The sequence below is a fragment of the Myotis lucifugus genome, unplaced genomic scaffold (genome assembly GCF_000147115.1).
Source record: "Myotis lucifugus unplaced genomic scaffold, Myoluc2.0 scaffold_37, whole genome shotgun sequence".
NCBI lineage: Eukaryota > Metazoa > Chordata > Mammalia > Chiroptera > Vespertilionidae > Myotis > Myotis lucifugus.
In genome coordinates this window covers 5,601,956-5,625,953 of record NW_005871085.1, presented here as the reverse complement: position 1 = coordinate 5,625,953, position 23,998 = coordinate 5,601,956, and the positions used below count along the sequence as shown (strand labels likewise).

The following is a 23,998-nucleotide window of genomic DNA, read 5'->3' as shown; positions in this document are numbered from 1 at the left end:
ACCTGGGGTTTTCTTAAAAATCTAATCATATAGGATAATGCAGGGAAAGCATTCAAGCAGTGTTCTCTAAATCCAGAAATTAGAGATGACTGTGAACAGGACAGTTGGAGAGACAAGACAGAAAAGAAGAGCCCCGGCTGGTTGGCTCAGTGGATAGAATGTCAGCCCAAGGACTGAAGGGTCCTGGATTCAATTCCGGTTAAGGGTATGTACCTCCATTGCAGGCTGGATCCCAGCCCTGGTCGGGGAGCATGCGAGAGGCAACCAATCGATGTGTCTCTCTCACATCGATGTCCAACACATAAAAAACTATAAATATGATAAGTTTAGGAAAATTCATCCTGAGCCAGCCCTTCTGTCTGGGATGATCAGAGGCAAGGGTAAAAGCATTGGATTGTAGGGAAGGAGGAAGAGGGGTGGGGTGGGTAGGAAACTGTCAGAAGACTTGGATTCAAGTATAAACCCTGCCACTGACTAACAAGTAGTCTTGTGTAAATCACTTACCCTCATATGGTTTCATTTTCTTCATCTATACTGTGGCTCTTTGGATATGTTGGTCTCTTATATTTCTTAAGGTAAATGAAAAGTTGGTAGGATTTTGAGTGTAAAGCTGATGGAGCAGGAAGTCTTTCAGGTGGAGAGAGCCACATTATTTAAGGAACAAAAGGAAAATAATGTAAAACTTGAACACTGGGCTCTTCACAATAAATCATTTGATTCCATAAAATAATGATGAAGGTGGTCCAAGCATTATTAACCATGTCTTCTCCTATTAAACTATGGCCTGCTTATATAGCCCCAGTGCTAGTGTGATGCCTAGTATAAAATTGGTGCTTAATGAATATTTGTCAGAGGGAAGGGAGGGAAGATAAATGGAAGGGAATTAGGGGAGAGGACTTCAGGAAGTCCTTTCACAGTAGGTGCCACATTTTGTGGCAGGGATCCCTGTATTTAATGTTCTTTCATATCTGCAAGTCTGTTTTAAAACAGAGCTGTTTACTTAGAATGCTTTTATTATAAACTGTATTTGTGCTCACAGGGCTCCAACTATGGTGACTTTTGGAAGGTTCCTTTGTTGTGTACATAGTGTCATAACAGGTCATCTCTGCCCGGCCAGTCAATGTCATGGACTCAGATGGGGCTGCTTTATGGATGAGCTATATCTTTTTCCTCCTTAATTTTTACTGCAGACAATAAATATTTTATGCCTGGAAAGACAACTCATTTATTCAACAGGTGCTTATTAAACACCTCCAAAAATCTAGGCACTGTGTGAAATACTTGGAATGCAGAGGTGTAAAATATAGACAAGGTCCCTGCCTTTATGATGCTTTCAGTGTCATCGGAGAATCTCACATTAATAAAAATTATATTATAATGAATGCAATTGTAACAAATGTTTTAAAGGGAATGTACAGAATGAGAAAAACCTGCATTAATTGGAGGAGTAGGCTCAGGAAAGGAAAGTAAAATTAAAATTTTTAAAGACCATAAATATTTTATCATCTGAAATATAAAAGGATAAGATTACCCCATAAGTTGTTGATTATATTAGGTATATCTAAATTTGGAAAAATAGACTTGTCCACAGAAGTATAGAATCATTAGAAATTCAATCCTTTAATAAATGACTGAAAAGGGAGACATTATTTACCCAAGAACACACAGCTTGCTTCTGGCAGGACTAGAACTTGAACAGGGGTCTGCTACTCCTCCCATTACCTCTCCTCAGTGACTTAAAAAAAGAAGACATTATATATCAAATAGAGATCAGCCATAGCCATTCTGTACAAACTTGTATATTGAGTGGCGGATGGAGTTTAGAGAGTAATAAGTTAGCAAATACAAATATAAAAAAATATATAAAATATGTCCTATCAGGCTTATTGTACCTGGTCATAGTAAAGCTGTAGCGTATAAACCAAAGTGGGAACTACCCAGTTGAATTAGTGAAAATACGTTTAAAGGAATATGTTTCTATTTCTTTAAAATATAAATACTGATGAATAAGTACAAGTTTCCAAGTAGAAGTTTTTAAAACCCATTTTATTCATGTGTAATATTATATGACATGTAAATTATTTTGACTGCTTTGCAGCCTGTGTGGTCTCAGTTAGGTTAATCATTGTTCCTTATATTTCGTTCCAACATATATTTTCCCTAGGATACTTTTTCATTTTAGATAGTATAGCAATTAGCTTCAACATCTAAATCTTCCTATTTTTTTACTTGAAAGATTTGGAATTAATGAAATATTACTATTCATACAAGTGATTGTGAAATTAATTGAATCATTGAAGCTATAAGGTGTATGAGACTTCAGGGAGAAGTTCAGGCTTGAATTAGAAAGAGCACCTAAGACAGTGCTGAGCATATACTCAACCTTGAGTGAGCATATAATGAATAGGGGAGACAAAAAGTTACAAAGTATTAAGTTAAACCATATGAAATTCCATTTTTAACATCAAAATAGCTAAACATTTGTGACTTTGTGATTCAGCCTATTAAACAAAATGACCAAAAAGGGCATCTATAGTCTAATGCCAATGGATGTGAGTATTTATTAAATTTAAGTACATGTATATTGACTATACTCTAGAATTTAATAAATGAGAAGTTCTGACAGTTGAATTAACTTTTAATTTTGTATGAAATTGCAATTTAAATGTAGGCAGGTGGCATAATTATTTCAGAAGCTAAAAATATTCTAAAAGATCTAGAGAACTTCTGAGTTATTCACACTTCATAAGTGTGAAGGTATTGAGGAAATACTTATTTGATAACCAAGCTTTAGTGGTGTGGTATGGACTGAAGTTAACTAGGGTATTTTGCTTTCAGACTCTCCTTATGCTGACCAGGATATTACTCCCAAGTCCTTTATTCTCTCCCAGTCCTTAGTCCCAATGCTGACATTCTCCAAGTTTATCTTAGAAAAATCAGGTGGAAAACAAAGGGAACTAATCATTATAAAAATGAACTGTCAGGTGCTTTGCTAGACAGTTTATATATTATTGCATTTAATTTTCATAACAACCCTATGGGACAAATATTATTTTTATTTTATAGCTGAAGAAACTGAGACCTAGAAAGGTTAAATGACTTGTCCAAGGTCACACAGTTTGTTAGTGGTAGAGAGCTAGTCTTCAACATTCTTATTTTCACTATATACCATGCAACTCATCTTAATGTTTGTTTGCTTATTTATATTTTATGCATCTTAAAAGTATCTTGTTTACTTATAATAAATTCACACATGAGTAAAACAAGGAGATTGCCACTTTTTCCTTTTAAAAATGTAATATGGTAAAACACATTTGAATCTTTTCCTTTCTTTTAAGGATGAACGTGAAGCGAGAGAAAATGTGAAGAGAGAACAAGATGAGGCCTATCGCCTTTCACTTGAGGCTGACAGAGCAAAAGTAGGTTTGGTCAAGGGACTTCTGGGATAAAGAACTCAAACCAGAATGTTTTTTCATTACTTAAGTGCCAGCCCTTTTATCACTTTGATCCCCAAAAATGTTGGGTTTGCAATGGAGAAAGCTAGATTCAATTAACAGAAAAACATAATTTTACCCCTGGGTCCTTAAAGTATGGTATGGTTCATTTTGACAAGATGAAGTTTGTTGAGAATCATAAAAATGAAAACAAAATGGGCACATTATCTGTTTTATTTTATTTTTAGTGAGTCTAGGGTACAACCTAACAATTTTTAAAACACTTTTAGGTGATTCTAATGTGCAGTCAGGGTCGAGAACCACTGATTTATTTAATGCTTTTTGAGCACCTACTTCTGTACTGGGCATCGAAAGAGTGTAAAATGAATGAGCCACAGTTTCTGCCCTCAAAAATGTGGTAAAGAGCCCTAACCGGTTTGGCTCAGTGGATAGAGCGTCTGCCTGCGGACTGAAAGGTCCCGGGTTCGATTCTGGCCAAGGGCATGTACCTTGGTTGCGGGCACATCCCCAGTAGGAGGTGTGCAGGAGGGAGCTGATCGATGTTTCTCTTTCATCGATGTTTCTAACTCTCTATCACTCTCCCTTCCTCTCTGTGAAAAATCAATAAAATATATTTTTTTAAAATGTGGTAAAGAGTAGATTAAGTCAAGAGCACAGATAGCTGTAACACTTAGGCAAGGATTCTAAATGTCATAAGGGAAGCACTAAGTTCTGTGAGAATTCAGTGAACAGGAGTTCAGTAGAAAGTTTTTGGTGTTTGTTTGTTTGTTTAGCTTTTCTGAAAAGCCAAGAAGTGAGAATGGACTGGGGAGGGATCCAATGAAGAGGGGTGGAAGAGAAAAAGTAATATTTGCTAACAGCAAGGGGTGCATGGTAGAGACTGACATGAATAAAGCTTGATATTTGGGTAAAGGAAACATAGCCAAAAAGACTAGAAAGGAAGATGAGACAATGGTTCTAATGAATGCAACACTACTCAGAGCTACCTAGGTATTTGAATAGGAACCCAACATGAACAGAGAGCTATGCTTTGTTGTTGCTTTCATTTTTATTCTTATTCCAGAGAAAATACTTTATTACCACAGTGCACCTCTGGGTCATGCTGGGACTTAGCTCTCTTTTTTCTTTTTTTTTCTTCCTCCTCCCCCCCCTCCTCCTCCTCTTTTTTTTTAAGTGTTTATTGAATGCTGGCTCCCTTTCTCTTTTATCAACAGAGGGAAGCTCATGAGAGAGAGATGGCAGAACAGTCTCGTTTGGAGCAGATTCGAAAAGAACAAGAAGAGGAACGTGAGGTATGGCACAACTTAAAAATGTAATTCAAAGGCTAGGTTTGTGTCCTCTGCATTTGATACTGAGGCTGTTAATAGTTCTTAGAACTTCTTTCCACATTTCCCAGGCTCATTTTAATATGGAAGATCTTATCCTTTCCTAATCTGTTGTATAGAACTCTTAGAAAACTTGATCTTAGACTAGATTCATAGGTTTCTATTCCTTTCCCTTCTTCTTGCCTGACAAATACTCCCATTCTTCCTGGATATTGTCTCACCCCAAAAATACAAAGATTCTATTGTCAACCTTTTTTTAGCTTTTTTTTTTTTAATCTTTATTGTTGAGAGTATTACAGATGTTCCCTTTTTATTCCCCCTTTGCTCCCCTCCACCCTGTTCCCACCCTGCCCCAGACCTTCATCGCTCTATTGTTGTCTGTGTCCATAGATAATGCATATATGCATGTAAGATCTTTTGGTTAATCCCTTCCGCCCCACCCCCACCCGCACCCCTTCCCTCTGAGATATATCCCACTCCCCCACCCCCTTCCCTTTGAGATATTTTATTCATCAGTTTACTTTGTTCATTAGATTTCTTATTTGTTTATTTTCATTTTTAGATTCACTTGTTGATAGATATGTATTTATTGCCATTTTATTGTTCATATTTCCTCCTCCTCCTCCTCCTCCTCCTCCTCCTCCTCCTCCATCTTCATCTTCATCTTCATCTTCTTAAAGAATACCCTTCAACATTTCATCTAATACTGGTTTGGTATTATTTGAACTCCTTTAGCTTTTTCTTGTCTGTGAAGCTCTTTATCTGACCTTCAATTCTAAATTACAGCTTTGCTGGGTAGAGTAATCTGTAGATTCTTGCTATTCATTAAGTTGAGTATTTCTTGCCACTCCCTCTGGCCTGCAAAGTTTCTGTTGAGAAATCAGCTGACAGTTGTATGGGTGCTCCCTTGTAGGTAACTAACTGCTTTTCTCTTGCTGATTTTAAGATTCTCTCCTTGTCTTTAACCTTTAGTATTTTAATTATGTGTCTTGATGTGGGCCTTTTTAGGTGGGTCTTGTTTGGGACTCTCTGCACTTCCATTTATAAGTCAATTTCTTTCACTAGGTAGGGGAAGTTTTCTGTCATTATTTCTTCAAATAAGTTTTCAATATCTTGCTCTCTCTCTTCTCCTTCTGGCATCTCCATAATGTGAACGTTGGTACACTTGAAATTGTCCCAAAGGCTCCTTACATTATCTTCATATTTTTAGATTCTTTTTTCTTTTTGCTCTTCTGATTGGATGTTTTTTGCTTCCTCATATACCAATTGTTGATTTGATTCTAGGAATCCTCTACTCTACTGTTCAATCCCTGTAAATTATTCTTTATTTCAGTTAGTGTATGCTTATTTTCTGACTTGTCCTTTTTCATGTTTTTTTTACATTCTCACTAAGATCCTTGGAAGTCTCACTAAGTCCCTTAACATTCTCATTAAGATCTTTGAGTAACCTTATAACCATTGGTTTAAACTCTGTATCTAGTAGTTTGCTTGCTTCCATTTCTTTTATTTGTAACATGTTTCTTTGCACATTTTAGCTGTTTCCCAGTGTTTATTTCTATGTATTAGGTAGAACTGTTATATTTCCTGGAATTGGTAGAGTGGCCTTGTGTAATAGGTGTCCTGTAGTGGTTCAGCCTCCCCAGTCACCTTAGCTGAGCACTCTAGGTGCGCCCCTATGTGGGCTGTGTCACAGTCTTGTTGTAGTTGAGCCTTGATTGGCATCACTGGGAGGAATTGGTCTCCAGGCCAATTGGCTGTGAGGACCAGCTGTGTCTACAATGGAAGAGTTGCTGTGCAGGAGACACCCCTATGGAGCAGGACTTACTGAGTCTGCTTCTTGAGTGTGTCACTTGTGGATACATAAAGTTGTAATCTAGTATGGTCTGAAGCTGTCCACCGGGTGCATTGGCTCTGGGACCTCCCAGGAGGTGCAAAGTCAGGCATTGCCTGGAGCCACTCAGCAGGAGCTACAGAGAGATCTGCAGATGGCTGCTACTTGGATTAGGCTAGGAAGTGCCCAGGCAAGGCCCAGCTGTGAAGCAAGGCAAGTTGATGCTAGTGCCAGGTCTTGGGCCTTTTATTGATAGGTTTGGGGCATGCTGAGTCCCACTGCTGCTTGTTTGAGAGAGTTTAGCAAAGTCTGAAGCCTGAGCCAGGACAGGCCATTCGTATGGAAAAGCTGCTGCAAACAGCTTGAGTGGGGCTTCAAATTGGATGGGGTGCGGTATCAGGGAATCACCAGGGATGAGTGAACAGTGTAGGCCATGGCGATGGGAACTCGGGTATAGCTGCCAGTCAGCTCTGCAACAAGGGAGGTCCCAGCACAGGAACAATGACCCTGTGAGCACCCCTGTCCAGGAGAAAGCTGCCCCCTAGTTCCTGCCTGGATGCCAGACAGTCCAATTCTTCCCTGTATGTCTCTGGATTTAAAGCTGCCACCCAACACTGGAGCTCAGAGGACGTGAGACCCTGTAAGTTTATGCACAGATCCTTTAAGAGGAACACCTGGAATTCCAGCAGTCTCTGTGTCACTCAGCCACAATCCCGAAGCTTCTCTTCCCAGCTCTGGAACTCTGGGGTCAGGGTCTGGTGTGTGGCAGGGACGCCCTGCTTCTCATGGGAGGCCTTGGAGAGATCCCTCCTGATTAAAAAATTCCACATGTGTGGGTTGGAGTAGCCCATTCTGTGTCTCCACCCCTTCTACCAATCTCAGTGTGCTTTCTTCTTCACTTCTCTAGTTGTAGGACTTTCACTCAGCCAGATTTCAGGGGGTTCTGAATGATGGTTGTTCCGTATTTTAGTTATAATTTTGGGGGAAGTGGAGAGTACAGGAGTTTACCTACACCACCATCATGGTTCTCTCTCTATTTTCAGCCTTTTCACTAGGCTTCACTTTACCCGCCAAAAGACAGTGAGTTACTTCTGCAACCTCTTGTACTGGGCCCCTAAATATGGGAAATCCATTTAGCTTGACTGATTTTTTCACCCTTATGTCCATGTCTTCTCCATAACAATATAGATAATTTTTCATTCGCTCATTTTACAATTCTTTTAATACTTAGTATGTGCCCAAAATCTCTTAGGAGGTAGGGATACGGACATGGGTCCTCCCATCCAGGAGTTCATAGTCTTGTAAAAATAGAATTACAATACCAAATGTAACATCATTATAGAGGTCTGCCTCAGTGCAGGGAAAACAAAGAGAAGGGTGTTAAATGACTTCCGAGGGTGGCTTCACAGAAAAGAACTTTTTTCTAGATGTGAGATTAATAGCAAGGTTCGCTTATGAAAAGAGGAAGCCATCTAACAAGTGATGGAAAGCCTGGAGAGCCCTAACCAGAACGGAGGAAAACTCCACTAGTCATCATTCTCAGTCACAGAATGTCACCTCATACTTACTCAACTAATGTTTTTTGAACAAGAACTGTGCTGAGCACTGAAGGATAAACAAAGGAATATAAAACATTTTCTACCTGCCAGGAGAGATTACGTCTTGTAGAGAAGATGCAAAATGTCTACAAGTAATAATAGCAAGTCAAGGAAAAATGTGCAAAATAACATGAAAAGTAAAAGCAAAATACTTAAGGAGTTTAAGGGCAAAGTAAAAGTCACTTACAGCTTTGAGAATCGGACAGCATTATAGAAGAAGTGATAATTGAGCCCAGTGTTCAAATATGTGTAATATTTTACTGTTTGGAAATCAAAGTTTACTCGTGTTTAAACACTTATTGAGTGCCTGTCATATATGTACAGGACACTATGCCTGACAAACCCAGTCTCTGTACGCTGAGGGCTCTCAGTTATGGAGGGTAGAAAATACTTTGTTGAGTATCATCTGTATCTCAAGTGTTCTCATTGACTGTTAAAACAAGCTACAAGGTTAGAGATTTCTCTACAAGTGAGAAAAACTGAAGCTCATTGAAAAGTCACACATAGCCAGCATACAATAAGTGCCTAGCATCAAAACTCAAATCATTGTTCCCTACTTTAAATCAGAACTTAATGTGATATTTCCTGTTTTTTTCCTCCTGTTCTCCCCTTAATCCACCTGTCTGCTTGCTTTCTGTTTTGACATTTCCATGCACAATATAACAACAGATGCTACATTATTACCTGAACCCAACCAATTATACTTCAGAAGAATAAACAACAGTAGCTCATTACCCCATTCATTGTACAGACAATGTCTGCTCCTCAGTGTACCCACTCTCCAAGGCTTTTCCCCAAAATGAAAACTGGCCTCAGATATCCCACACCAGGGATTCAGTGTGGGAAACAATGAAGAGATATTAGATAAAACTCAGCAATCTTGGGATCTAAATACCCAAGTTTTACTGGCAAGAAAGAACAAAAAACTAGTAGCTCAGTTTGAAATCTACTGACTAAAAGAAAAGGCCTCATATAAGTAAACATTGTTGAAAAACAGTGATATACAGGACACTGCCCTAGCCAGTTTGGTTCAATGGTTGAGCATTGACCCATGGACTGAAAGGTCACAGGTTCAATTCCGGTCAAGGGTACATACCTTGGTTGTAGGCTCAATCCCCAGCCCTGGTATGGGCTCATGCAGAAGGCAACCCACCAGTGTGTCTCTCTGTCTCTATTCTCACTTCCACTTTCTCTCTCTCTCAAAAACGAAAGAAATCAATGGAAAAAATAGCCTTGGGTAAGGATTAACAAAAACAAGAAAGACACCTATACTCGAATAGCAGCCTTAGTAAACATCATTGTTCAACTTCAATTTGGTTTACTCAACAAGTATAGTTTTTATCTGCATTTTAGGTCTGTAAGAAAACAAGGAAACCTGGTATAAGTTGAAAATATGAATCGATCTTATACTTCAGTTAATGGTTGCTTGGGGTTGCACTATTTAAAAAGTCCTACTCTCTCAGTTTTTATATGGAGAAGCTGATACTTAGAAATGAAGACATAAGAAATATAATTTAGCCCTCGCCGGTGTGGCTCAGTTAGTTGGGCATCATTCCGTGCACCAGGAGGTTCCCAATTCAATTCCTAGTCGGAGTGCATGCCCGGGTTGTGGAACATGCAGGAGGCAGCTGATCGATGTATGGATCTCACATCAATGTTTCTCTCTCTCCCTCTCCCTTTTCCCCTCTCTCTCTAAAACTCAATAAAAAATCTTTTTTTAAAAAAAAAACAGTATAACTAGAATTTAATTTTGATATACATAGCATCATATATTCACTGAGTTATTAATATATGACAGCATTACTAGAATAGTTTAATACTTGAAACTATTCAGCTGAAACTCATTGCTGACTCAGGACACCAATCCTATATAATAAAACCTAATATGCAAATTGACCGAATGGCGGAACGACCAGTGGAATGACTGGTCGCTATGATGTGCCCTGACCACCAGGGGGTCAGTTGCCTCCCATATGTGCACTGACTGGGAATGGAACCTGCAATCTAGGTATGTGCCCTGAGTAGAATTGAACTTGCAATCTTTTGGTGTATGGGACGACGCTCAACTAACTGATCCACCTGGCCAGGGCCCATTCCATTTTAATGTTAATATATCCAGTATTCTACTAACTTTTAAGTCATTTCTACATAGGAAATGTATATTTTTCAAATGTGAATAGTTATGTGTAGATGTGTTTTGTAAATGCTTTTAATAGCCTTAATTTTCATCCTAGAAAGGAAGCAACTGAGTATGTAATACCTCTTTCCTCAATCTCAAATACCCTAACCCTTTAGTAAAAAAAAAATTAAAAAATTAAATTACCTTTCCTTTTCTATGGAGTTACTTACCACTTTAATAATTTGTGTCACCCTGGCCGGTGTGGTTCAGTGTTTGGAGCATCGGCACATGTACTCAAGGGTCACGGGTTTGATTCCCATTCTCGGGTTTGATTCCTGGTCAAGAGCATGTACCTGGGTTGTAGATTCTCTACAGCCAGGTCAGGTTGCTTACAGAAGACAATGTGTCTCTCTCACACTGATGTTTCTCTCTCTCTCTCTCTCTCTCTCTCTCTCTCTCTCTCTCTCTCTCTCTCCCCTCTTCTTCTCCCTCACTCTCTCCCTTCCACTCCCTCTTAAAATTAATGGAAAAAATATCCTTGGGTGAGGATTAATAAAAAACAAAATAAAAAAAAATAAAACAACTAGGGGGATGAGGGAACAATGAGGGGATGAAGACACATTTGTAATACCTTAATCAATAAAACATTTTTAAAAAATAATAATAAAACAGGTTGGAATTTATTTTAGTTAATTGCCCCTTAGGCTAATACAGTGATTTTTAACCAGTGTGCTGCAAGAATTTTTAAAACATGCATTACCTGATTATTTAGTCTGGGGCACTGACCACTTTTCCCTTAGATTGTCAAATAGATTGTCACAGCCAACACAACAATAGCAGCCATCCATTGTGAATGCCCTGGCTTGAACCATAAATATATTAGTCATATGAGTTACATCTTATTGATCACATCTCATAATAATGTTGCATCTGATCGGTTAATTCTTAGTACCAGAAATCCTTATATACAATTATAGGCACCTGATTTTTTTTTTTAAATCACTTTGGCCCTAGCTGGTTTGGCTCAGTGGATAGAGCACCGACCTGCGAACTGAAGGGTTCCAGGTTCAATTCCAGTCAAGGGCACATGCCTGGGTTGTGGGCTCAATCCTCAGTAGGGGGCATGCAGGAGGCAGCTGATCAATGATTCTCTCTCATCATTGATGTTTCTGTCTCGCTCTCCCTTCTCTCTGAAATCAATAAAAATATATTTTTTGAAAAATCACTTTGGAGCAAAAAGTTAGGTAATTTGTATATATGTAAACCAATCAAAATTATACCTTTTTTGTCAGATCAGTAAAAAATAATATTTTTTTAATAAACAGATTTTATTAGTTTATGTATGCCGTGAGATGAAAAAGTTTGAAAATCGCTGGGCTGATATTAAGAAAATGAAAAACACATGAGTCTGTTGTTCAAGTGTTAGGTTTGGTTAATAAATGGGAAATAACTGTTTGATGAGTTTCTAGAAAGCAGCAGCTTTTTTCTAATCTCTCCCCCACTCCCCACAGTCTCACCCATTACATAGTTTAACACCTGGTTCTTGCTCTCCTTAGGCCATTCGGCTCTCCTTAGAGCAGGCCCTGCCTCCAGAGCCGAAAGAAGATGCTGAACCCGTGAGCAAACTGCGGATCCGTACCCCCAGTGGAGAGTTCCTCGAGAGGCGTTTTCTGGCCAGCAATAAGCTCCAGATTGTCTTTGATTTTGTAACTTCCAAAGGATTTCCATGGAATGAGTTCAAGTTACTGAGCACCTTTCCTAGGAGAGACGTAAGTTCCTATGCCTTTCTTGGGAAGTGTGTCCAGATGGGAGATGTCCCATCGTTAGGGCTGGATAAAGTAGTCCAAGGAAAGTCCAATGGTACAGCCTTTGGGGAAGGTATGGCCTCTCCGCACAGCAGACATATGCTCAATAGCCTATGCTAGAATTCAGGTACTAGGTGTGGGGTTTTTTCCTAGCTACTTCCCCTGTTCCAGCATTCATACAGGCTTTCCCAAGATCTCATCTCTCTAAACCTCAGAATAGATCTGAAAATTGTGTGCTTAACAGCCTAACAGAGTTAGATCAAGGTCAAATGGTTATAGGTTTACTAAGAACGAGTCATGTTAAAACAAGACTATTTTGTGATTTAATAGTTATTATTAGCCTGGAAGTCAAGGAGGGTAACCTATATTCACTGTGTATCTGCATTTCAGCAAGATTCTTTTTTTTTTTTAATATATTTTATTGATTTTTCACAGAGAGGAAGGGAGAGAGATAGAGAGTTAGAAACATCGATGGGAGAGAAACATCAATCAGCCGCCTCCTGCACATCTCCTACTGGGGATGTGCCCGCAACCCAGGCACATGCCCTTGACCGGAATCGAACCCGGGACCCCTCAGTCCGCAGGCCGACGCTCTATCCACTGAGCCAAACCGGTTTCGGCTTCAGCAAGATTCTTAATAGTCTCTGATAGTATTCTGAGGCAAAGTAGAGAGATAAATCTACAGTTAGGTGGATTCATTGCTGATTAAACAGTGGTGACCACAAAGTGTTGACTAAGAGACTGCCCTCTTCCTGGAGGGAACCAAGAGGTTTTATATTTAACCCTGTATTACTCACTGTGCTTACTAGCAACTTAAATGAAGACTTCGTCAGATTTTTGGATTATGGAAAATAAGATTCAAGAAAACCTTGAAATACTAAAACAATAGGCAAAAATGAACCTGGAGAAATATTACAGAAATGTAGAGAGATTTATGCATTAAGTTTAGAATATCAATTGCTCAAGTTTGCAATGGAAAGATCATGCTTTAGCAGAGATTATGGTTGAATTAAGCTGACTATATAAAAGGCTAAGTGTCCGTCCATCCAACCGGTAGCTATGACACGCACTGACCACCAGGGGGCAGACGCTCAATGCAGGAGCTGCCATGACACTCACTGGCCATTTAAAAATAAATGGCACCAGGGACCTGGCACCAACAAACCAACACTTGGCTTCCCCCAAGTAGGACACAGGCCCCTCCACCACCCCAGAGCAACACCCCACCAAATCACAGCCAACGGTGTCAAGACCCCATGGTGCAAAATGCTGCCCACAGCCCAGCCCAGCCCGGAAACAGTCGCTGTGGGCACCAGGTAATGACATCACATAGCAACGCCTGGCTTCCTCTCCCTAGCAACTAGCCTCCTTGGAGTTTCTTCAGCCCAGGAACTGACTTGCTTTATAGCCAGGTGCAAACATTTTACAGTTTAACCAAATGTCTGTGAAGCGTTTTCCCGTGCCTCACCTCATTTGATCCTCACAGAAGTCCTGGAGTAGGTAGATAGGAGACTCGGTAGAATACTATTTTCTTTTCATTCGCAAGATGCAAATAGTGATATTAAAATATTTCTTCTAATTAATTTCCTTCCAATGTGCACAAATCCGTGCACTGGGACATAAATAATGTGTTTTGGCTGCCAACAAAAAGCTAGCTATAATTTTAGAGATGTAATCTTATAATTCCAACAAGAGGATCACTTGATGGTCCTATTCAGCTCTATACTAAGATAAACAACCTCTGAAAGAGTCCTTATACCAGGCTGAAGCGTGAAAAACAGGAGCATGTCTACAGCAGGGCTGATAGGAAGGTGAGGGACTAGAAATTATATCGTTTGAGGAACATTTCCTTTAGGGAAGGAAAAGGCATGGGAGACGTGGTTTGGTCTTCAGTCATTGAAGGCCTGCCATGAAAAAAAGGGATTTGACTTCGAGGCTCCAAAGACAGAAGTGGGACCAATCAGTTGAAAGTTACAGGAGGCAAGAAAGTGCCCTGTAAGAAAGTATTTTCTAAGGGAGGAATATCTTGTGTTGTAAGGTAGTGATTTTTCTGTCATTGGATATAACTCAACACTTGTGAATGATCCCTTCTCAGCAATAATGAATATATATTGGAGCAGGATTCATTCTTGGTGTTCCTACTTGATATGGACTAGCTTACCTTTAAGATGCATAGTAAATCTTAATATTCTTTGATTCTATTATCATCAAGTAATATGAGGTTTAGTAACCTGGACTTTATCAAACACACAAAACAAAGAAGTTGATTAACATTCATCTTAGTCCCTCACATTGGCTATCAGATTTGCAGGATAGAGACAGAAGCCAGTGGTTGTTTAGCTCCACCATTCATTCTCAAATGCCCTAGGTAGGATGAGGATCCTGCCACTTATATCTAAATCAAAGAGACTAGATGGACCCCAGGTGCTGGCCTCTCTTTCACTAGTTCTACCTATTGCTCCAAACGCTTCCTCCTTATTCATATATTGTACATGCACAAACATGCCCAAGGGAACACATGTGTGCACATGCTGTGTGAGCCACACATCCAAATACCTTAAGTTCTGTCAGTGCAGTTGAACTCTAAATGTGTGAAGCTTGGAAAAGAACCCCTGTTAAGGGGTTCAAGATTAGCCTTAAGTTTTACATCTCACCTTGGAGAACTTACAAAACTTAGGAGCTAAATTAGTTCTTCCCAACCCTTGTTTTGTTTTGTTTTTTAATTGAGATACAGTTGACATATAACTTTATATTAGTTACAGGTGTACAATATAATGATTCAATATTTGTGTACACTGCAAAATGATCACCGCAACACGTCTAGTTAACATCCATCACCATGGAACTTTAAGATCCCAGCCCTTAGTTATTTTCACTCCCCTTCTGGGTCTCATCTGTAAAATGGAAGGAAGTGCTAGAAAAGATGGAGTCCAACGACCTTCTGACTCCTAAAGTTAAAGTTTCTTTCAAGTTAATTTTTAAAACTGACTACTGAGGGTAGGGTAAGGGAAGCAGTCTCTTAAAAGGATCTGGGTTTATGATCCGTGTTATTGACATCTTCCCACAGGACAAAAATGTGGACTGTGGGAAGTAGGGGAACTGTGAAATGAAATGTAGAGGATTGTTGGGCCTGCTACCTGCTTGCCTTGAACTCTACAGACCAAGAATGAGGCCTCTTCAGTGAGACTGTTAAGTGTCAATAGAGGATCAGTCACATAGTCTTAGAGAAACTTTACTCTTGATTTAGATCTCAATCATGCATGCGTTGTTTTACACTGTTTTTAACAGTCATCTCCCATTATTCCTTTCCCACCTCCCATTATTCCTTTCCCACCAACCACATTTCTATCCCCATCCCAAGGGCAGTGTAGATTAAGTTTGCCCCAGTTTCCCAGAGAAAAAGTCTAAGCAAAGTTTTCTTCCTATAGGAGAAATCAAGAGCTTCCCAGTATGCAGCACGGGTCCATTTTATGGTTTTTGGTCAACCTGAAATTACCCACTACCCAGTGGGGTTTTTTTAATCCCACTCTGATCATTCCCTTTCTTACTTAAAAAATTTGGTAGTTCTCTACTGTCCTAGGTAAGTACAGACACCTTAGAATGTTTTCAAAGACTCTTCACAATCTGGTTTCATACCTACCTCTCCCACCTTAAACCCTGCCTCTCATTACTTATTTCCATTACCAGGAGATATGAGATTGCTCACTATTCACTAAAGACACAAGAGACTCTCATGCCTCTGTTCTTTCTTCCTTGATATCCACTCTTCCCGCTTTGGCTGCCCTGTTGGAACTCATTTTTTTAATGTGCAACTGAAATGTCATCCTCTCTGGGAAGCCCTCCCCTTCTCCCAAGCTCCTCCCTATGTACCCATTGCTGTTTATACATTCCCTCTAGTAGCACTTGTCCTATTTTTCTATAATTGTTTACAGAGACTGTCCATATCATCTTCATGTCTATCCCCCCTGGTTCTGCATGGTGCCTCACCCATAAACATTCAGTTACTGTTGTTGAATGTTAATGACCTCAGGTCTGATCCTAAAGTTCTGATTCCAGGGTGAACTAGAGAGGTTGTTTCAAATAAGAAGAGATGCCCTGGGCCCACCCAGATTCCAGACCCAGACCTAAACCCAGAAAGCCCACCCAGGACTCATTAGACCGCCTAGAGCCAGGGGTGGGGTGAGAGTTAATGACCCTTCATCCTTCTCTGAATGCTTTTTCAAGTCAAATGACTAGTGTTTTTGCAAGGCTATTCTGTAACAGCCGTCTGTGTCTGCAAGGATTAGGATCTAATTTGTAAAAGTCATCTTAAATTACCACCAAACTAAAGACTGTCAAAAAGCACATCTTAAGACCTCACCTCTTTAATAACAAATAACATAAGACTTAGCTCTAGGAGTCTTATTGTGTCTTCAGCCTTTTCTCCATAAAGCAGAGCCTGGTTTCTCACCAAAGGACTTGCTAAATGCTCTTCTGCGCCTCCACCCCCAACCAGAACACCTCATGCTAAGATTTCCCTGCTGTCCAACTATTTACTGAACTGAGCACTGGGGAATAACCAACATAGCCTATGGCAGACACAGGCCTTTCCCAGAAAAACTAATTGTCAGGATGCTGGGAACATTGAGCTATTTGTTTTTGTTATTTTGTTGTCCATTTTGCTAATAACAGTTACCAAGAGAAGTGTAGCATTCACTTCCGGAGTTTGGTCATTCAGCTCTACCTCTTGGATATGTTAGAGCCATGTGAACATCAGTGGCCTATTTCCTTCCTCAGGCATCATATGGGAGTTGGTAGCGAAGCAGCTGAGTCCTAAATGCTCAGGAATGGCACTGACCCCACTACTCACCATGCCTAGGAGCCAGAGTAAGAGGCCCCGGCCGGCCCCCCAGTTGTCCTCTAGACCTACAGTGGTCCAGGGCCATTCAGTGTGGGACTGTCAGTATCCCCAACCATCTCCTTCTTTCCCACCCCTCCCCTTCTTCTGTCCAATCCTGTTTTACCCTTGTTATACTCTTCTTCATTCCACTCTTTCCTCCTCATTTTTCTATCCCACGATTCTTTCCCTCCCTGTCTCCTCTGGTTTGGGTTTTTTTTCCCCTCTATTCATATCTGTGTCACTCAGAGACACCCCACCTGCATGGAAAGTGAGGTCTTTGTGTATAAAATGCAGATACATGGGAAAGGAGCATGGTGATGGCAGTTGCTTCGGGACTGTGGCCTGTGCACCTTGTGACCCGTGTAATTACACAGCCCCTGTTCTTGTCTCAAAAACATTTCTTCCTCCAGATCTATAGCTATGAACCCAAGTAGAAAAACATACACTCAGAAATGCAGTACCAGACATTGTAGGTATACTCTAAAACAAAGAACTGAATGTACCGGTATTTATTTTTCCCCCAGCTTTCTAAGGAAACTATAACTCATAAATGTTTTCTTTCTCCCTCTCAGGAGAGTAAGTATAAATAAGCTTCTAGCAGGGTTTTTCACAGAGTAGACCCTCAGTAAGGATTGTTTAAATGAAGTGGGGGAAAGCCTTACAAACTTATGGTATACAGATTACTTCCTCTCTCATCCATCTGCCTTTATTACGCTAAGCACTAACCTCAACACGGCGAACACGGTGCTGAAAATAGTGACATGGTTCTTACCCTTGTAGAACTTACAGTCTGTATCCAGAAGCTACTGCGGCTGACATCTGACTTCACCAGTAATACAAGGATATTTTATTTGCCACCATAAGTATATATAAGTAGTTTAATTTACATTTCACTCATGTATTTGTTCTTTCATATATAGCAGGGCATTTGCTGAGTAACCACTCTGCCAGCCTCCATACCAGACACTAATGATAAAGAAATAAAAGAAATTGTTACTGACCTTGAAGAGTTCACATTCTGGTTAAAACACACATCTAAAATAAAAGCATTACAAATTGTACTCAGAAGAATAGATAATTTCAGCCTGCAGTGATAAGGGAAGGCATTATAAAGGAAATGAAGCCTTGCATAGGGAGATGTTGATTAGGTGGAAACACAAAGGCATAGTTAAAAGTTTGGGTCATGCTCTGGCCAGTGTGGCTCGGTTGGTTGAGCAGTGTCCCAAGCACCGAAAGGTTGCCAGTTAGGTTTGGTGATTCCCTAGCAAAACTTACAGTATTCGACATATAGTAATACTCATGGCTATGATTTATTACAGCAAAAGGATACAACACAAAATTAGCACAGAGAAAAGGCACATGAGGTAAAGACCATGGGAAACCAGACACAAGCTTCCAAGAGTCCTCTCCCAGTGGAATCACACAGGATGAGCTTAATTCCCCCAGCAATGATTTGAGACAATACATGTGAAATATAATAAGCAAGGAAGCTTATTAGGGACTCCGTACCCAAGATTTTTATTGGAAGCTGATCATGTAGGTACCCTTTCCCTGGCACATACCAATATTCCAGAATCCCAGAAGGAAAGCAGATGTTAAGCATAAACTATAAGTAATACTTTAAAAACAAAAAGGACATTAATGTAAATGAAAATCAGTTTAGGCTTAGTGAGCCACTCTTATCAGTTCTGGGAATGGTGGGACCCCTCCCCCAAACCCAAGTTCACAAATGCCAGCCAAGGACCAACAAGCAAGCCTTTTAAAAGAATAGCTGTTAGGCATACATATAGTTTTATTTTTTAAGATATTCATATCTCGGATTCACTTCTGGGATTTACTACTGGATATGTAAGTGGAACTCTGTAAACTGGGAAACTTCTAAGCATTTGATTTTGCCTCTCACCTTGGCTTGTAACAGAACTTAGTCCTGTAATGAAAGGTAGATGTAGCTTCAGAAAAATATTAATAAGCACCCGTTATTCCTGTATTCTCAAAGGAGACTTTCAAGAGATCCTGAGGGAAACACAATCCCTGGATATGGCCATCTCTTAGTTTCTAGAGTGCCAACATCCTTTATGTAAATTTGCCCAAATCTGCTTTGGTCTGCTCAGATTTCCTGCAGTTGTCCTTGAGACTACAGCCACTTTTCCTCACAGAGGGAGAATACTTTCTTAGCCTGGCTACTTAAAATAAAGGGAAGTTGTTGGTATTTATTTTTCCTTGCTTGTCTTAAGCAAATATAAATCAACACTGTAAGAATGATTTATTTAACACTACCTGCTCTTTTCGGCATTGTAGCCTGAAACAAGAGCATACGTAGGCTGTGGAATCCAATGGACCTGGCTTTGAATTCTGGATCACCTCTTCCTAAAGTGATCTTAGAGAAATTACTTAATCTCTTGGTAAAATGAAAGTAACAATACCTATTTCAAAGGCTTGTGAACATTAAATGAAAGAATGAATGTGAAATGTTTAATACATACAGCATTTAGCACAGTAAGAATTTAATAATGGTAACTGATATGATGGTAATGGTGATTATTTCTCTCCCCATCCCCACTTCCTCCTTCCTATCCTGTTTTGTTTTGTTTTGTTTTGTTTCAAGAGGACAAAGAAGTCAAATATTAACTGTTTAGAAACTACCAGCTTCAAGTAAGGATATCAAACAGTGTGCCTTACATGCCTGAAAATAAAAAGGTTCAGAGTGGTTTTTAACTAGAAATATTTAAAGTTTTAGCAACTTGGAAGACAGTAAAGCTTCACAGAAGAAACAGAGTTTAAACTATTTTTTTAAAGGAGTAGTGAAAAACTACTCAGCAATAAAAAGGAATGAACTCAACACATGAAACAACTTGGGATCTCAAGGGCATTATGCTGAGTGAGAAAAGGCAAGCTCAAAAGGTTACTCACTGTATGATTACATGTATATAACATTCTTTAATTGGCATAATTATAAAGATGGTGTAGGTGTAAGGGGTGGGTGTGACTACATTTTATGGTTTTATTCTGTGTCTTGATTGTGGTAGTGGTTACACAAATCTGCACAAGATAAAATCGCAAAGAAATATTCACAGACATATACTCAACTGAATATACATAAAAACTGATGAAATGTGAATTAAGGCCTATAATCTAGTTAACAGTATCATACCAGTGTCATTTTCCTGGTTTGATATTATACTACTAGAGGCCCAGTGCAGGGATTCGTGCACCAGTGGGGTCCCTCAACCTGGCCTTCGGGGATCGGGCTCCCTCCTCTCTAGTTCTGGGTGTGTCACCCAAGAACTATAGCTGCCAAGTCACCACAGCTCAGCAGCTCCTGTGTTGAGCATCTTCCCCCTGGTGGTCAGTGCGTGTCATAGCTACCAGTCGGAGCATCTGCCCTCTGGTGGTCATTACGCATCATAGCCATCAGCCAGTCCGCCAGTTGGTTGGTCACTTAGGCTTTTATATAGAGAGGTAGTCATATTTAAAGGAATGGCCATTTGTCAAGCAGAAGTATAAATAAAACCATAGGAATAAAAGCCAGTGTATGTTTGGGGAATTGCAAACAGTTTGCTATGCTGGAATTTAGGATGTGAAGTCAGGCATGGAGGGAAATGAGATAGGAATTGAAAAAATAACTAAAGGACTTTCTGTGCATTAATACAGCAATTTTCAACCTTTTTCATCTCATGGCACACATAAACTAATTACTAAAATTCTGCAGCACACACAAAAATACATTTTTGCTGATCTGACAAAAATAGGTATTTTGATTCATTCATACTGGATGGCTATTTGTTATATTGTCTGTTATCATATTTTTTATTTTTCAATCTAAAGGAAAAGAAATTCTTTTACAGCACACCAATTGAAAAAATCATTGCATTAAATCCAGCAAATATTATTTGAGCACCTGTTGTGCTCAAGACATTGGGGATATAGTAGTAAATAGGCTAGACCAGTGGTCGGCAAACTCATTAGTCAACAGAGCCAAATATCAACAGTACAACGATTGAAATTTCTTTTGAGAGCCAAATTTTTTAAACTTAAACTATACAGGTAGGTACATTGTTATTAACTTAATTAGGGTACTCCTAAGGCTTAGGAAGAGCCACACTCAAGGGGCCAAAGAGCTGCAGTTTGCCGACCACGGGGCTAGACAAAGTTCTTGCCCTCACAAAACCAATTCTGGTGGAAATTTGAACTGGTTAAGGTAGGTATTAACCCTTGTAGTAAGAGAAATTTATGCTTAGAATTGCCAAATAGCTAATGCAAATTGACATAGCTAATAAGTTGCAGAGCAGTGACTCCACCTAGGTCTTTTGATTCCACATTTCTGCCTTTTCCCTACTGCCTCAAACTTACTGATTATTTTCATTAGGAAGGATTAGAGTAGGGAGACCCTAGGGAAGGGAGACCAAATAAGACAGCGGTTCTCAACCTGTGGGTCGAGACCCCTTTGGCAGTTGAACGACCCTTTCACAGGGGTCGCCTAAGACCATCTTGCATATCAGATATTTACATTACAATTCATAACAGTAGCAACATTACAGTTATGAAGTAGCAACGAAAATAATTTTATGGTTGGGTCACAACATGAGGAACTATCAGGAGGAAGGAAGAATCCATGGGATTTGGTGATTTTTAGCTATGTCAGGAACAAGGAGTTGTTAGGGGTGACTTAGAGGTCCCGGCGATGATGGGATTAAAAAGAAGGCAGCAGAATCAGGAGGAAGGAAGAATCCATGGGATTTGGTGATTTTTAGCTATGTCAGGAGACTGAGATGCCAGGAGGAAGTCTAGGTCAGTGATGGTGAACCTTTTGAGCTCGGCGTGTCAGCATTTTGAAAAACCCTAACTTAACTCTGGTGCCGTGTCACATGTAGAAATTTTTTGATATTTGCAACCATAGTAAAACAAAGACATATTTTTGATATTTATTTTATATATTTAAATGCCATTTAACAAAGAAAAATCAACCAAAAAATGAGTTCGCGTGTCACCTCTGACACGTATGTCATAGGTTCGCCATCACTGGTCTAGGTGGTGCTTTCTAACAGAGGATAAGGAGATTTAAACTGTGAGAGTGGCCAACACCTGGAAGTGACTGGGGCAGATTTGAAGGAGATAAGTAGTGGAGTGACAGTATAGGCTAGTGGTTGAATGAATGGGTTCTAGAGTCCAGACTGAATCCCAATTCTGCCATTTCCTAGCTCTTGCTACAGAGGTATTGAGAGAAAGGTGGTATTATGTAAGAAAACCCATTATTGTATGCTCCTGACCAGATCAAAGGAATACATAAAGGAGTTTTAAAGTGTATTTGTAAAAGTACAACCATTTCATGAAAGCTGCGTGGAATTCAGAGTCTTAATAAAATTGTCCTCTGCCCTTTCTACCTTATTTACAAAGAACTTGGTGTGTTGTGGTAGGGATTGATGACAATGAATACAGCCATTTATTTTTGTGCCTATTATATGCATAATCAAGTATATTAGTTCTCTGAAAGTAGATATTATCCCCATTTTACAGATGAGGACACAGAAGCTTAGGAGAGCTTACATTTCTCAGATTTGCACAATAAATATCAATACCAGTATTTGATTCCCAAAACCTAGGTGCTTTCCTCATACCATGCTGAATATAAGATGTAACTGATTATGTATAGGTTTGTTGATGTGTTTAAGTCTTTATAAACTTACTTATTTTGCCTCAGAACTTAATTTTATAAGGAGTTTATAAAGCACTACCATTCAAAATGCTATATCAGAAATCAAATAAACTTTTGAAGGCTGCATGTACAATCCCATCTGACTCCATTCAGCCATAAATAAAAAATCATTAGTTCTGTGCTCAGTATGCCAGGTGCTTCTGCAGACAAGCTGTGCTCACTTAAACTTAGTCTTTATAATAACCCCACTTTAAATACAAACAACTGTATATGTGCAGATTAACCTTTTCTCCACACTCCTTGTAATTCTCAAAGCCAGTGCTGGAGTTCCAGAGTGCATTAGCACATGCAGCAGCCTGCCGCGGCCCCAGCCCACTTCACCCGCACCACACCTGCTCTTCCCCCACAACCAGGACCTCAAGGCCTTAGGTTTAATGTCTACTCCTGAATCCCAAACGTGAAGATTCTTTTGACATTTCCAAATTTATTTCACTTTCCTTCCTCTAGTTGGCTATATGTGAGAGCCTTGTGTGAACAGGCCTTCCTCATGCATGGATATTAGACTGTGAGAAAGAAAAGACCCCTATTTTATGGATTTAAAAACCCAAGATGCAGAGAAGGAAAGTAACCTGATCAAGGAAAATCAAAAGATGCCAGAACTAGAAATGGTTGGCCCAAATTTACAATAATTACAAAATGAAGGGCAGATATACATTTTGTAAACAAACAAAAAGAATTGTAACATCAAATCTGAAGTTATTTGGGATCATATCTAATTCATCTGAATACAGAGCCTGCCACATAGTAAGCAACTAATATCGGTTTATTGTTTATGAAAGTGTAAGTCAGTAAAATAGTTAGATGTAGGAAAGACTTGTGCATATTAGAATGAGACACAGAGGAAAAGAGGAACATAGAGCTAATGGAGACCATATGACTGAGTTAGGTGTTTCCCTTCCTCATGCTCTCTATTATAGCCCTTTACTATTCTGAATTGCAGTGGGTCGATTTCCTGTCTGCATCCAGCCCTAGAATCTACACTCCTTGAGGGCAGAGATAGTGCCTGTTCTGATATCATAGTAAATATTAAGGAAATACTTGTTTAGTAAATAAATGAGAGAAAAACATATTCCTACCTATTCATGCATTCACTGTTTTTGTTTTTGTATTTTTCATCTCACCAGGCAGAAACTCATGGTATCCTCATGACTTGAGGATAGGCAAAAGAGGGACCACATTATATAGTAACATTCACCCTCACTTATTCCTGGTTTTTTCCCCTTCCCCACCTATCCCCCCCCCCCCCAGCCCCATGTCATGAGAAGAAAACTTA

General features: G+C 39.6%; 1 protein-coding gene across 2 annotated transcripts in view; it reads left to right on the top strand.

Annotated features, from left to right (window-relative positions):
- Positions 1 to 23,998, top strand: part of FAF1 (Fas associated factor 1) — a 324,982-nt gene that overhangs the window by 284,946 nt on the left and 16,038 nt on the right. For both annotated transcript variants that reach the window (XM_023752761.1, XM_023752762.1), the window contains 3 exons: positions 3,339 to 3,419; positions 4,670 to 4,747; positions 11,885 to 12,097. In XM_023752761.1, the coding sequence (XP_023608529.1) occupies positions 3,339 to 3,419; positions 4,670 to 4,747; positions 11,885 to 12,097 (372 nt within the window). The remainder of the gene's footprint in view (positions 1 to 3,338; positions 3,420 to 4,669; positions 4,748 to 11,884; positions 12,098 to 23,998) is intronic.